The sequence below is a fragment of the Cryptosporidium andersoni genome (assembly GCF_001865355.1).
Source record: "Cryptosporidium andersoni isolate 30847 chromosome Unknown contig_48, whole genome shotgun sequence".
NCBI classification, from domain to species: domain Eukaryota; phylum Apicomplexa; class Conoidasida; order Eucoccidiorida; family Cryptosporidiidae; genus Cryptosporidium; species Cryptosporidium andersoni.
The window spans coordinates 79,487-93,106 of record NW_027122838.1 but is presented as its reverse complement, the minus strand read 5'-3'; the positions used below and the strand labels follow the sequence as shown (position 1 = coordinate 93,106).

The 13,620-nt window shown below is 29.1% G+C and overlaps 4 protein-coding genes across 4 annotated transcripts; 1 reads left to right on the top strand and 3 right to left on the bottom strand.

Moving 5' to 3' along the window:
• Positions 1-169: 169 nt before the first annotated feature.
• Positions 170-2,419, bottom strand: cand_027650 (endonuclease exonuclease phosphatase family protein; the record flags this gene model as incomplete). The annotated part of the gene is made up of 1 exon (XM_067212993.1): positions 170-2,419. The coding sequence occupies one exon, from the start codon at positions 2,417-2,419 to the stop codon at positions 170-172; it is 2,250 nt and encodes a 749-aa protein (XP_067068590.1).
• An 892-nt stretch (positions 2,420-3,311) lies between these two features.
• On the bottom strand, positions 3,312-9,578 carry cand_027640 (phosphatidylinositol 3- and 4-kinase family protein; the record flags this gene model as incomplete). Its single annotated transcript, XM_067212992.1, has 1 exon — positions 3,312-9,578. One exon carries the CDS (start codon positions 9,576-9,578, stop codon positions 3,312-3,314), a length of 6,267 nt encoding a protein of 2,088 aa, XP_067068589.1.
• Positions 9,579-10,307: 729 nt separating this feature from the next.
• Positions 10,308-11,597, top strand: cand_027630 (peptide chain release factor subunit 1; the record flags this gene model as incomplete). Its single annotated transcript, XM_067212991.1, has 1 exon — positions 10,308-11,597. One exon carries the CDS (start codon positions 10,308-10,310, stop codon positions 11,595-11,597), a length of 1,290 nt encoding a protein of 429 aa, XP_067068588.1.
• A 318-nt stretch (positions 11,598-11,915) lies between these two features.
• Positions 11,916-13,328, bottom strand: cand_027620 (uncharacterized protein; the record flags this gene model as incomplete). The annotated part of the gene is made up of 1 exon (XM_067212990.1): positions 11,916-13,328. The coding sequence occupies one exon, from the start codon at positions 13,326-13,328 to the stop codon at positions 11,916-11,918; it is 1,413 nt and encodes a 470-aa protein (XP_067068587.1).
• Between the last annotated feature and the right edge of the window lie 292 nt (positions 13,329-13,620).

The following is a 13,620-nucleotide window of genomic DNA, read 5'->3' as shown; positions in this document are numbered from 1 at the left end:
TATAAACATTTTCACTTAAAAAAGACAATTAAAGCTATAAAAATGACATAACTAAATCTAATAGTAATTAAGTTCAGTTCAAATCCGTATAAATGAGGATAGGAGTTTATTTAATTGTAGGAATTAAATTCAGTGATTATAATTCATGTAAGATAGTAAAAGTTACGTCTTAGTTGTTCCATTCAAATTCTGTAAGTAAAGGAAGATGATCAGAAGGTCTCTGTGGATTTGGTAAGGACCAATCAGGAAGTTGTAAGGCAGAAGCCTCCTTAATTAATGCCTCTTCATCTAATAACTCCAGTATACTACCAAGACGAAGTCTCTCATCAGTATAAAAGACATAATCTAAACATCCCAAGTAATTTGGGGTATAGTTAGTAAATAGAGGCTCTAAAGTCTCTGTTGAACGTGGGATAATATTTGGATTATGACCTTCCACAACAGCTCTTGCCATTGAATATGCACTTCTAAGTCTCATAGAATGACCTAATGGTAAATCAGCCAATAATCCATGGCGATCCATAGCAAGATCTTTATGGTTTCTATCACAAGTACCTGTTGCTAGTAGTCTATACAAGGCACTATCTGGAGTACTATTAAAATCTCCACATATAATTAGTCCGGGTAAGACAGGCTGACGCCTATAACAGTCATGAAGATATTCCTCCAATACAGATACAAGTGTCTGAGCTTGCCATATCTTTACATCATTAGCTTCAGGGTTAGCAACAATATGTGTATTTGCAATGACAACTTGTAATGGAGTGGAGTTTGAAGATACACATGAATTACCAGAATTCTTCCCATTATTATCACTATTTAAACAAGATCCATTATTACCATCAGATTGTCTATATTCTAAAAGAATAACGACTGCAACATTATCTTTTAGAAGTCGTTTAATTGCAGCAGGGTTATTTTTAACTTCTGCTGGTAAGGTTCTATGCGTAGCTTCTTTAATAAGAGCCGAGAATTCTAGTGAGTAGTTTTCTCTTGCTATAAATTTGTTTGTTTTATAAAATGTTGCACACCCATCCATAGTATACTTTCCATCTTTTCTTCTACCACTTCCAGATGTGAATATTTCAGTTGTTTTTTGTTTATACATCCCTTCATATCCATATTGTTGCAGTATCGGTTTGAAGAAATCATCAAAGTGTTCAGTCTGTACTTCCTGTAAACAGACGATATCTGGTTGGTGACTAAGTATTTCCACTATTATTCTAGTTTTGCGGTATGTCCAAGAGAGCATATAAGCATCACAATGTGGAAATGCCTCTTGGCTTGCATAAATTTCAGCAAGTATATTCCAAGATAAAACTTTAAACCGAGAATTACTAGCTAAACTACCAATATTTCCATTATTCTGGTGATTATTATTAGTTACTGTTGGTATAGATAAGATATTCCTAGGGGGGGCATGTGGTAGATTAGGAACACAACAAGCCGTCGTTATACATGAGTATGTTCCAGGTTTTTTCTCAAAGTCTTCTATTAAATTAATTATATCCTTTTTAATTGATCTATATTTTACTGTTGAATTCCCTAAATTGTTAGAGATAAAACCAAAATTAGAAATATTTGCAGCTTTTACATGTTGAAGTTGATTTTTAGACAAAATGTGTACTTCTAATCTTAATTGATGTCCAACGTCCTCAGGTACTGGTATGTAATTCCTCTGATCACCGACTAATATCCATTCCTCATCATTCTCAGACAAATGAACTAAACCTGTCCTAAGTAGTAGTGTTATATGAGCATCATCTCGATCTCTAAGTGAATTATCTGGATCATTAAATTGAAATGGTTTACAAGGAACACCATATGTATGACTATTTGGATGTGGTGATAAAGGATTCATTCCTCTAGCATCATAGAAGCGACGTAGTTGATTAAAACCTTTCTTAAAACATTCTGAGCTACAGAAACACCTCAAAGTTACTGCACATTGTAAAGTTGCTATTTGACTTGGATGAAATGTACAAACTGCCCTAGATGGACCTCTACTCCAACGATAAATTATAGTAGCTAAACCATTTACTACAGGATTATCTGGATTATCATCATCATCATCCCATAACCTACCTAAATTGTCCTTCACAATAACTATGGGTTGTAACTCACAACTTTCTACTGGAGTTATTGGTACCTTGTTACGAGATGATACATACATTAAATCACAGCGGTATAACTCCGCACTAAGTACTGGATCAGAATTAATACTTGAATTCAATGTGATACCAGGATTTAGTGAAGGTTGAGTATTCAGAATCCCAATGAAATCGGACCTTCTGGAAGGAGCTGATTTATCACTATTTGATCCAGTATTGTTAGAAATTCTAATACCATCACTTAAATTACCATATCTTTGGTCTTCCCTTACTGTAAGCGTCATATTATTACTGCTACTTTTTCTCATAATAAAACTATCAATAGTCTTACGACTTAAAACTAAGTCCTTAACATAAAATATTTTTTACTATAACATAAAAGTAATGAACCAATTCATTGATAATATTGACTCCTTTCAAGCACTTTTACAATGCTACTCAAAGAGAAAAAATTACTTCATTAATAGTTACAGTTCAACGCAAAACGACAGGACAAAATACTATAGCGTATTAAGGCGCCACAATACTATATTTGTTATTTTTGGTACCGGGAAGGATACCGCGGTATAAATTCTACATGTATAGATTTATAGATTGCACCTATTCAGAGTAATATTAACTTTAGGTATTTCACCGATTATTAACGTTATATCAGAAGCTAATTTTAAATTCCTTTAATTTTAAATTAGAATTGATATATATTTAAATGTCCGTATGGCTATCTAAATAAAACATATAACGTTTTGCACTATCTAGATGAATTTTACTACTTAATTTAGAAGTTTATAGTTAATATTATATATATTGTAATTACTTATAAAAGAAGACATAGAGATTAGTTATAATTTGATTTCTTGAAACTTCTTGTTTATTGAATTTATTGCAACCCACACAAACAGGATAATTCGAAAATATATTAAATGAACACTACTTATTTGCATTATTGACATCTCAAATACTCAATACATTTGCTATTAGTAATATAAATAACTTATATTTAATATATAAACAAAAATAACTAAATTAGATTTAAGTTAGTGAAGTGATTATATTCAACTTTTATTTCTAGAATGGAAATTTTAGTACTTATTCTGCTATACAATATTTTCATTTTTCATTCATATATTGGCTTATTATTCTTTAAACAAAGTCGATGATAATACTAAAAATAGCTATCCATATTCTTCAATTTCTTAAGTATCACCTAATACCTTGTTGAATAAATTGCACAAGATCATATCCTTTAGTTGTGATGTGATTATGAGCATTATGAATTTTCTTTGCAAATAAATTTGAAGCTTGCTGTTGAGTTAAATTTAGTAACAATCTTTGTTTGAGTTTATCAATTGTATTACCCCTAAAACAAGGAATACCACTATTTAACAATAATTGAGTAAGTGATAGCAATGTATCAGCATGATTCCGAACTGCAAGAAAACCAGATAAACATAAATCATCAAATAAATCAACTTCATTTTCCATTAATTCCAACATCTCTTGAGTTACTTTGAATGCAGCTCTTTCAAAATGTAAATTATTTCCAGGAGATATGTCAAATATAAACCCATAGTCAATATGTATAATATGACCATCTTTTGTGACTAATAGATTCCCATTATGACGATCTTTTATCTGTAATACATAGCATGCAATTGAATAACCAGCTAAACTGGCTATAAAGTTATATCGTGCTTGTTGATAAGATATTTCAGATTTATCTTGTACAAAAGTTTTTTGAAAATATTCTTTAAGTCCTCCTGGATGTTTCTCATGTATTTCATGTAAAGATATACTTTTCTCTATATATTCAATTATACCACCATATACATACTTATTATTTTTATTTTTTATTATCATTGGTAATACTCTATATGGATACAGCCATACAGGTATACCACAACTACTAAATATCCTTTGGAATACGTGAATATATTGCATTGTTATTATATCCTGACGACAATCATCATTAGATTTAATAATAACATTTACATTACACTTTCTTTTAAACGGGTCTGATAAATTCATTACTGATACAGTACGCCCTTTTACTGATAATCCGTACTGTTTCAGTTCGCTTTGAGGTTCCTTATTTGCATTTCCATCATTGATTAGTTCTAGTGATAATAAATATGGGATATTTTTTGCACTTTGAAGAATTAGTAGCTTCTGTACTTTGTTTATTGCCATACATGTCGTATCTAGATAATCAGACTTCAATAAATTAATATTTAAAAATTGCAAGTCTTTAAATTCCGGCATGTTGACTACTTCACAAACTAAGTTATTTAATTGCTGGGTCATCTCTATTTTCCTTATTAAATTTTTTTTTGAATTTGTCCATTCAACCGTTTTACATTTATCCATTGTTACTTTCGTATGATTTTTCTCATTTTTAAAATTGGATGTTACTATTTCTCCAAGTTCACATAGTATATAAAAAAATGCAAATTGGATATTGGGTTGTGACAGATCAAATAATTTAGAAATATCTGATAACGAAGATAACCCAGAAAATCTATGCAACAATGTATCCTCTGGTATATTTATTGTTTTTATCCTATTTATCATAATATCTTTGTTTGTATGTATAACTAGATTATTATAATCAGATAGCCAACAACTCTCTTCAAAAATGCACTTTTGAAGTATCTGTACTCTACTTGAATTCATATCATTTGCATAAAGAGATAATATCTGGGCAAATTCAGAGTTATATAATGCCATATCTAATAATCCTAAAATTACTAGTTCAAAATTAGTTTTAGAACTCTTAATAATTTCAATATATTGCAATAATAATAGCTCCCAATCTTTAATACTAGCACGCAGAAGTGACTTCATACAACTATAAACAATTACTGTACTATTGAGTGAATAATGGCTATGATGAGAAATTGAAGAAAATATCTTTTTTTTTTCCGATGCAAACTGATTACATAGAAGATATATAACTGTCTTAGTTGGTAATAAATGACCAATATAATGAAGATAGTCAATAAAATTTTGATCACAGTATTCAAATTTGCTATGAACTTTATGTACCCAATGTTTTGATTCAAATCTGAATTTATTTCTTTTCAAACATACATGATTCATTAGATAGAATTTTAAGAACCTATTACTTAGCCTGTCATGATATAATTGAGGACAGTAATTATATAATAAAAATGAAAACAAGTTATACAAATCAAAGTTTGGTAAATACATTGTTGGATTATTATTATTTGATTTGTAACTTTTTTCTTCAGCTCTAAGCATTAATGAGCAGCTAAACAAGTATTCTATAATAAAATCAAAAATCCACGTATTCCCATTAAGTTGTATATGCTTATAAAATCTATTTGGATACTTTTTCCAGAATGATAATAATAACCAAGACTCATATAATTTAAATACTTTATTATTTATTATAGAGGCTAAAATAGTGTCTATATATTTTTCAATTTCACATGTTGTATTATTACATATATAGTATTCCATAATATACTCAATAGCGATATATTGATTAATAGATAAATTATTCAATTTTAAATTTTCATTGTGAGTCACCTCACTTTTAAATTTACATCTGCTTAATAGTTTTTGCCAGTAAATTTTATTATACAGTTGTGAACATACATTTTCGAATATCTCAGTTGTAGCAATATTACTTAGAAGTACTTTTACAAATAGATCCTTTAATGTTGGATAACTTTCATAAAAGTTCCATATACAAGAGATTAAATTGTTAATTAACTCTTCATGATCCTCAGTTAAGTCATCTAATTCTACACTTCCCTGCTTGTATTTGAGTGTAGTTACTTTATTACAGTAACTTCTGATTTCTGAGAATAATGTAATTGTCGATAAAGCAAGAGATATGAAAAGAATATAATTGTGAAGTAAAATAGACTCTATAGATTTATGTTGATTCTGAATTTTAATTAACTCAATATTACTCGAATTGTGTATAGATTCAATCTCCCTAAAGTATATATCATCAGTATACTTTATATAAGTGAATAAATTCCTAATATTTATACAGTAAAATCTGTCATAATTAATGTGATTCCTTTTACTTTCACTTAAAAAACAAAGAATAAGATAAGTTTGTAGGCACTTTAAGTTATCCCAGCTTGTTATTCTCTTTATCTCTGCTGAAATTGAATCTGAATCAAGGGAGAATAATAGTGACTGTATTATTGACATATAAGATAGGTAAGTCTTAGTTAGCTGATATTGCTGTAGTATATCACTACTGAAGTACTTAGATTTATTTATGTCGTCTGTTTTATCTAGACCAAATAAGCTTGGGATAATTGAAAATAAACAAAGTCTTGATAAATCTTTAAACTTATTTCTACTTTGTTTGCATATAATCCAAACAGAAATAAATACCAATCTAATTATCAACTTACTATAAAGAACAAGATCTCTAGATTTCTGTTCACACAGAAAATGTTCATCACCAACATACTTCATGCTATCTTCAAAATTATCCAAGATACTTTCAATGCTGAATTTTTTTGTAAATTCCGAAATATGCACTCTAAAATCCGTTGAATTAAATACATAGTAGTAGTATTGATATATCAAATTCCCTATATCTCTTATGTATGAATTAATTTCATCTAAATTGTAGATTAATCGTTCATATAATGGGTTTAATTTAGTAATAAAGTCATATATAGTTTCCGAATCTGTTATAACTAGTGAAGAGTGTTTTTTGTTTATTGTAGTTGAAAGAGATGATGGAGAAGCAGATATTGACATATCATCTAGACCATGCTGAATACGTTGAATTACATTATATAAATCAATCGAATAACATCCAAAGAATATCTCATCCTTTACTAGACAATCTGAGTCCAAGTCAGAGTATAAATCAGTATTTATCAGTTTATCCTGAAGAAGTAAGTAATCACTGTTTGAGATAATACTTCTTATTGTCCTAATTTTGTACAAATAAAAACTTTTTTCAAAGATTCCAGAGTCACCATCAAATATAAATATTAAGCTCTTGATAATATTAAAAAGAGATTGTTTCTGCAAAATAATATAGAGATCTACTATTGATGCAAAAAATATCACTCTAATATTACAATTCCAATATTTACTATACCTCCTCAGACAATCCCGAATATAATTATAATCTATACTTTGTGACATTATTATCCGACTATGTAGATAATTTGCAAAAATAGAGGGATCTTCAAGAATTGAAATTATTGCCATCAATGAACAGATCTTATTATCAACAGAATCTAAGTTATTTTTGAACAATACCGAGCAAATAACACTAACAAGTTCAACCATCTGGTAATCCATAAATATTAAAGATTCTTCAGAGTGATCTTCTTCAGTATCATCCATAATATTGGTTGTATTAGCTACTTTATCAAATATTAGAAGGAATTCAACAAAGTACTTTATATATGGTATCGAATAAAACCTGTAATTTTCTATATTATCTTCCTCCTGTTCAAAGTAAATATTCTTTATTTCTAAGTAATATATTCTCCACATTTGTGTCCATAATACTTTAATAAAGTGAAGCTTAGAATAAAATATTAATGGTATATTTCCTTTAGTTTCATCAGACATTAAAAATGTAATTTCGCATAATACATCTAAGGAATATTTCAATTTAACCAAATTCCCAAAACATCTTAATATTGCATCATTGAGGATTGATCCATAATAATAGAAATAAGTATAATTTCTATATGCTAGTAAAGAATAATTTGTCCATAGTATAAGGAATAGTGAAATATCTAAAGATGATGAGGATAATTGTGATAAAGAAGATAGTGATGAGCATGAATATATAGAAAGTAATGAATATGAGGGATTATCTATTGATATGAATTTAGATCTAGATATCAGTGTATCAGTAATAATAAAAATTTTTAAAAATAAATTACAATGATGATTATTTAGTTTCTTTCTGAATTTCATATCCTTAAAATAGGGGATTTCAATGTTATTTGATATTATATCCATATTTACAGTTGAATTGCCAATTCTGGGATTATATAAGGCTGCTAAGGTAGCAATATTACATATTAGTAATCTTAGTGACTCACTGAATATCTTGTAATTTATGTGGAATTTCTTATTACTAATAATTTCCTCCAATAAATTCACTATCACAAATACTTCAACATATTGTCCATTGCGCTTGTAATTGTTATCTAGTACTGTCATTATAGTATTGTCTTTAAATACTATACCTAATGTATTAGACAGTAAAAATATAAGTTCATAACATAAATTATTCAAAGTATCTATACTATCATCATTTCCATGATCTTTCTGAAAACCTTCATATACTATACACTCTCCTAACGAATTACTTCCATCTTCATTTTTTATATCACTTTCATTAGGATCATTCTTATATAACGAACTTTCCATTCTATCTGTTACAGGTTTTGTTTCACTTTCAGAATTTCTTTGGGTTAGATTTATATTCTTATTAATCAGTAAATTTACTATTTGTTTCAATAATGGTTGATCTACAGATATCCACTTCTTACATAAGGTCAATACTTTCGCATCATAATTACCTCGCATAATCATATTAAAAGTAAACTGCCTATAATATATCCATCCATATTGGATATACTGGTATTTAAATATTAAATCAAAAAACCAATCGCTACATTCAAAGTTATATATACCTAAATTCCTAATTTGAATGACAATAGTTACAAACCAATAATACATTTCGTAATTAGAGAACTCCATAGCTTGCATCCTATTCACGATTTTCAAGTAATCCCCAGTGTATTTATCTGATTTAAAGTGAGAAATTATTATATATAATACTAAAATATATAGCAGAGCCAATTTTTCCATTGAATTCCCTATTAAATCAGCTTTTAAGTTATCTTCTAAATATTCTAACAATACATTTGAGCAATCAATAAAACAATCAACCCACCTTATCTCCAATTTATTAATTAAAATATCATTTGCCTCTATATCTATTCCGTCCTCAATATATGTTGAAATAAATATCAAGTATAGCACTATATATACACAGATTACATCATAGTCATGTTCATTGTCACATATCTTCCCTTTAATATACGGTGGGCCCATACTTAGCATCATTTCCCTAATATCACCTAATATTGATATGTAACATCCACTAAATATATCAATTAATTTCATAAATAAAGCCTTTTTGAAGGATTTCGGTTGATTAAAAATAGTATTTAGTGGAGCTTTTAAGTATGTGACACTATCTTGTATCTGGACAATACCATAATTTGTTAAGAAGAATGTTTGTGGAGATAATGATGAATTAGACTCTTCAGATGTCGACTTATCTCCATAAATGTGACTTTCAAGGAAGCATTTCAATAATTTAATAAATGATTCAATTGATTCTTCATTGGTACAAGTATCATTGATACTTAATAGATATTCTACAGAGTCCTTTTGACCCCATGACCAGAAGTTTCTAGAACCACAAGACATATGATAAATGGGGAATTATTCCTTAAAAAATCCAAAAATATCATAGAAATTAGCATTTAATTTTCTATGAGAAAGTAGAACAATTTTCTGTAGTAACTACTGTCACAATATTAGTATCTGACCCCCCCTTCCCCCCATTTTTCCCCCCTATATTTCTACCTCTTAGAATCTTCCGGGTGGTCTTATAATTTCTTTGGGGTAATTCATATAGATAAATTTATTGGTATAAATACTACTTCAACTTTATGTGTTTCTTCTCCCTCCCCCTAAATATATTCTTTAACTCTGAATAGAGGAAAGTGAAAGATTGATCATAAAAATTATATTAGCAAACTAATCTTTGATTTTGCAGAAGTAATTATTCTCTAAATAAATTAAATATTCAGATGCAACTTCAGTGTAATCTCTGAATGTTAAAGTGAGACCTTTTCTATATTGAAAGATGTGTTACGTATATGTATTTAAATATCGACATATAAATGTGCATGTAATTTTCAGTAGAAGTGAAGAATATTCACAACATACTTATAATTGATAATAAGCTGTAAATTCCGGTCTTTTTACCTTTTTGGAAGACTGTTTTTCTTGAACTATCGAATATGAACACTATAAGAAAGAGCGCTAGAATAATAATAGACCGGTACCGCGGAGAATAATAGAATAGGAGAGGGACAAAGTTTTTAAAAATATAGGACCTACATTAGAGTTTTGTAGCTTATACTTGCTTCAATGGGTGACAGTGATACAAATGTTAAGCAATGGAAAATTCGCAGGCTAATTGCAACTCTAGAAGCAGCTCGTGGAAATGGGACATCTATGATTTCTTTAGTAATCAAACCCAAAGATGAAATCTCAAGAATTTCAAAAATGCTTGCTGATGAATATGGTACTGCCTCAAATATAAAAAGTAGAGTTAATAGATTGTCCGTCCTTTCTGCAATTACAAGTGCTCAACAACGCTTAAAGCTATATAACAGAACTCCACAAAATGGTTTAGTACTGTATTGTGGTACACTAATTACCGAAGATGGTAAAGAAAAAAAAGTCAACATTGACTTTGAACCATTTAAGCCTATCAATACTTCATTATATTTGTGTGATAATAAATTTCATGTAGATGCACTTAAGGAACTGTTAGAGACAGATGACAAATTTGGTTTTATTATTGTTGATGGTAATGGAGCATTATATGGAGTAGTACAAGGAAGTAGCAGAGAAGTTTTGCTTAGATTTACTGTAGATCTTCCTAAAAAACATGGACGTGGTGGACAATCAGCACTACGTTTTGCCCGTCTTAGAATGGAGAAACGCCACAATTATCTTCGTAGAGTAGCAGAGACTGCTACATCTTTATTTATATCTAATGACCAAATTAATGTTGCAGCTTTGATTTTAGCTGGAAGTGCTGATTTTAAAAATGAACTAGCACAGAGTGATATTTTTGACCAAAGATTAGCAAGTAAAGTACTAAAGATTGTTGATATATCTTATGGAGGTGACAATGGATTTAACCAAGCTATTGAACTATCAGCAGATACTCTTCAAAATGTTAAGTTTGTTCAAGAGAAGAGGCTTATTACTAAATTTTTTGAAGAGGTTGCTCAAGATACTGGTAAGTTTGTTTATGGGATAAATGAAACACTCCAAGCACTAGAGATGGGTGCAATTGAGCTCTTGATAGTTTGGGAGAATCTAGATACAAAGAGAACTGTTGTTAGAAATCCAGCTAATAATGAAGAGAAGATCTTTCTTACTGGTTCAACAGAACAGTATGATGAATCTAAATTTAAAGATCCAGAAACAGGGGCTGAATTTGACATTATAGAGGTTCTTCCTCTGACAGAATGGCTTGTAAACTCTTATCAAAATTTTGGTGCCCAATTGGAATTTGTTACAAATAAATCACAAGAAGGAAATCAATTCCAACGAGGATTTGGTGGATTTGGTGGAATATTAAGATACAAAGTAGATTTTCAAGATTATGCAGTTGTAGACAATGAATTTGATGAATTTATTTAAGAGTACAATTCATATGATTTCATATAAAGACAAAAGATATCACAAGAAATTATTTTTTGTAATAACAATTTCTCAAGAATTTAATTCACTTATAAGGAATATTTTACTTTTCAATAATATTTTATTATGAATTAAGTCTTACTTAAAGTTTTTATAGGAAGGATAACTAAATATTATCTTTAAATTTAATTTAAATACAAATTATAAACACAAATATTTAATAATAAATTCTAACGAATCTATTAAATGGAAGTTGTCATATTGTCTTTTTTATTGCTAAATAGAAAGTTTATTATTATCAAAAAAAAACCTATTACTTTATATTGTATAGAATGAATGCATTAAGAGTTTACCTGAAGATCCACCTGTGTATATTGTCTTACTATCACTCCAAGATAAAGTCAAGAGTTTTTCATTTGTATCAACAGACTGAAGTGGTACCAGAGGAGATCTAATGTCTAAAATTTTTAAGTTAAAGTCGTGTGATACAGATCCAAGCATATAATCACTTAAAGGATTCCACTTTAACTGAGAAATTAGTCTTCTATGAGCATTTATTGCACTTCTCTGAATTAACCTTGTATTATTATCTATTGATGCCATACTCTTATTTGATGAATTATTTATATCTAGCTGACTCGTTGCTCCAGCTCTTAAATCCCAAATCCTTACTTTACCATCATCGTGAGAAGTACAAATAATATCACAAGAATGGTTATTTTTAATTGAAAGAGAAGTAACTGAAGCCTTAGTATCCCATCCTGATATTATAACTCCCCTGGGTATTTGAACAATCTTAAGAGTTCCATCCAAGCTAGATGAGATTACATAATCACCTACAGATACTATTTCTGATATAGAACTTTTATGAACCTTCAATTCAAATAATTCTTCTAATTGCAAATAAGTGTCAATCTGCTCACTATTTTTATGAGTGAGATCAGTTGAAGATAATAGATGCATATCACCACTTTGACTACCACAAACAACTAAAGATCCTTCAGATGTTATTGGAGATAAAGCCTCTATTGGTCCATTACAAGCTTCTGGCTGATAGAACCTAACTTTGAAATCATTTTTTTCATGATCAGATCCCAATAAGTAATCAATTCCAATAATACCTCCATCCATTGTTGAAAACCATAGTTTTGAGTAATCAGAGTCATTAGATGGATAGGTCGCCATGGACAAAACTGTTGTACAATGACCACAAGTATCTTTCGTATCAAATTCCATTATTGGACAATTCTCTTGATCTTTAATATCCAACTTCAAATTCTTGTTCTTTGTATTGAGTAAATTAAAATTATTACTTTTATAAAATCTTACTATACCATCATAACTACTAGTTATTACAACTGGATAATCTGTATTTAAACCATTAATCACTCTGCGGATCCAATCATTATTTTCATCAATTAATATTGTATTAGGTTTACCTATAGCTAAAATGTATTCTACTTTCAATATTGATTCACTTGTTTTTCCACATGAAATTAGATAGTCAGCTAAACTACCCCGTAAAAATATGCCATCTACTAAAAAATCAAATATTACATGACTTTCCAAATCTAACAATTGATTTAGAAGTTCAGATAAACCTGCTCTTGTTATTTCAGATAAAACTATAAATGTACCCCTTGGGACGCTATATTTATCTTCCTTTAACCTTGTAAAAAAAGATATTTCTACCTCGGCATTATTATTTTGGTTATTCTCATCTAATTCCATATCTAACCCCTAATTTCACATAAATAGGACCTGAATTTCCAAATATCCAATCTCTACTAAAAAATACTTGATATTTCTGACCATTATAGAAGAATTATACCGGTACTCCCTTTACCGGTATCCAGCTACCGGTATGTATTGCAAGCATGATGCATTGGAGAGAATGTTTATTTCTAGAATATTGCAAACTATTTCATTATTTATATATTTGTAACATATTTAAAGTTTACAATATTTCCCTGTAATATAACTCAATTCTTTGCTATATGACTTAATCTACAGTGGATTTTTT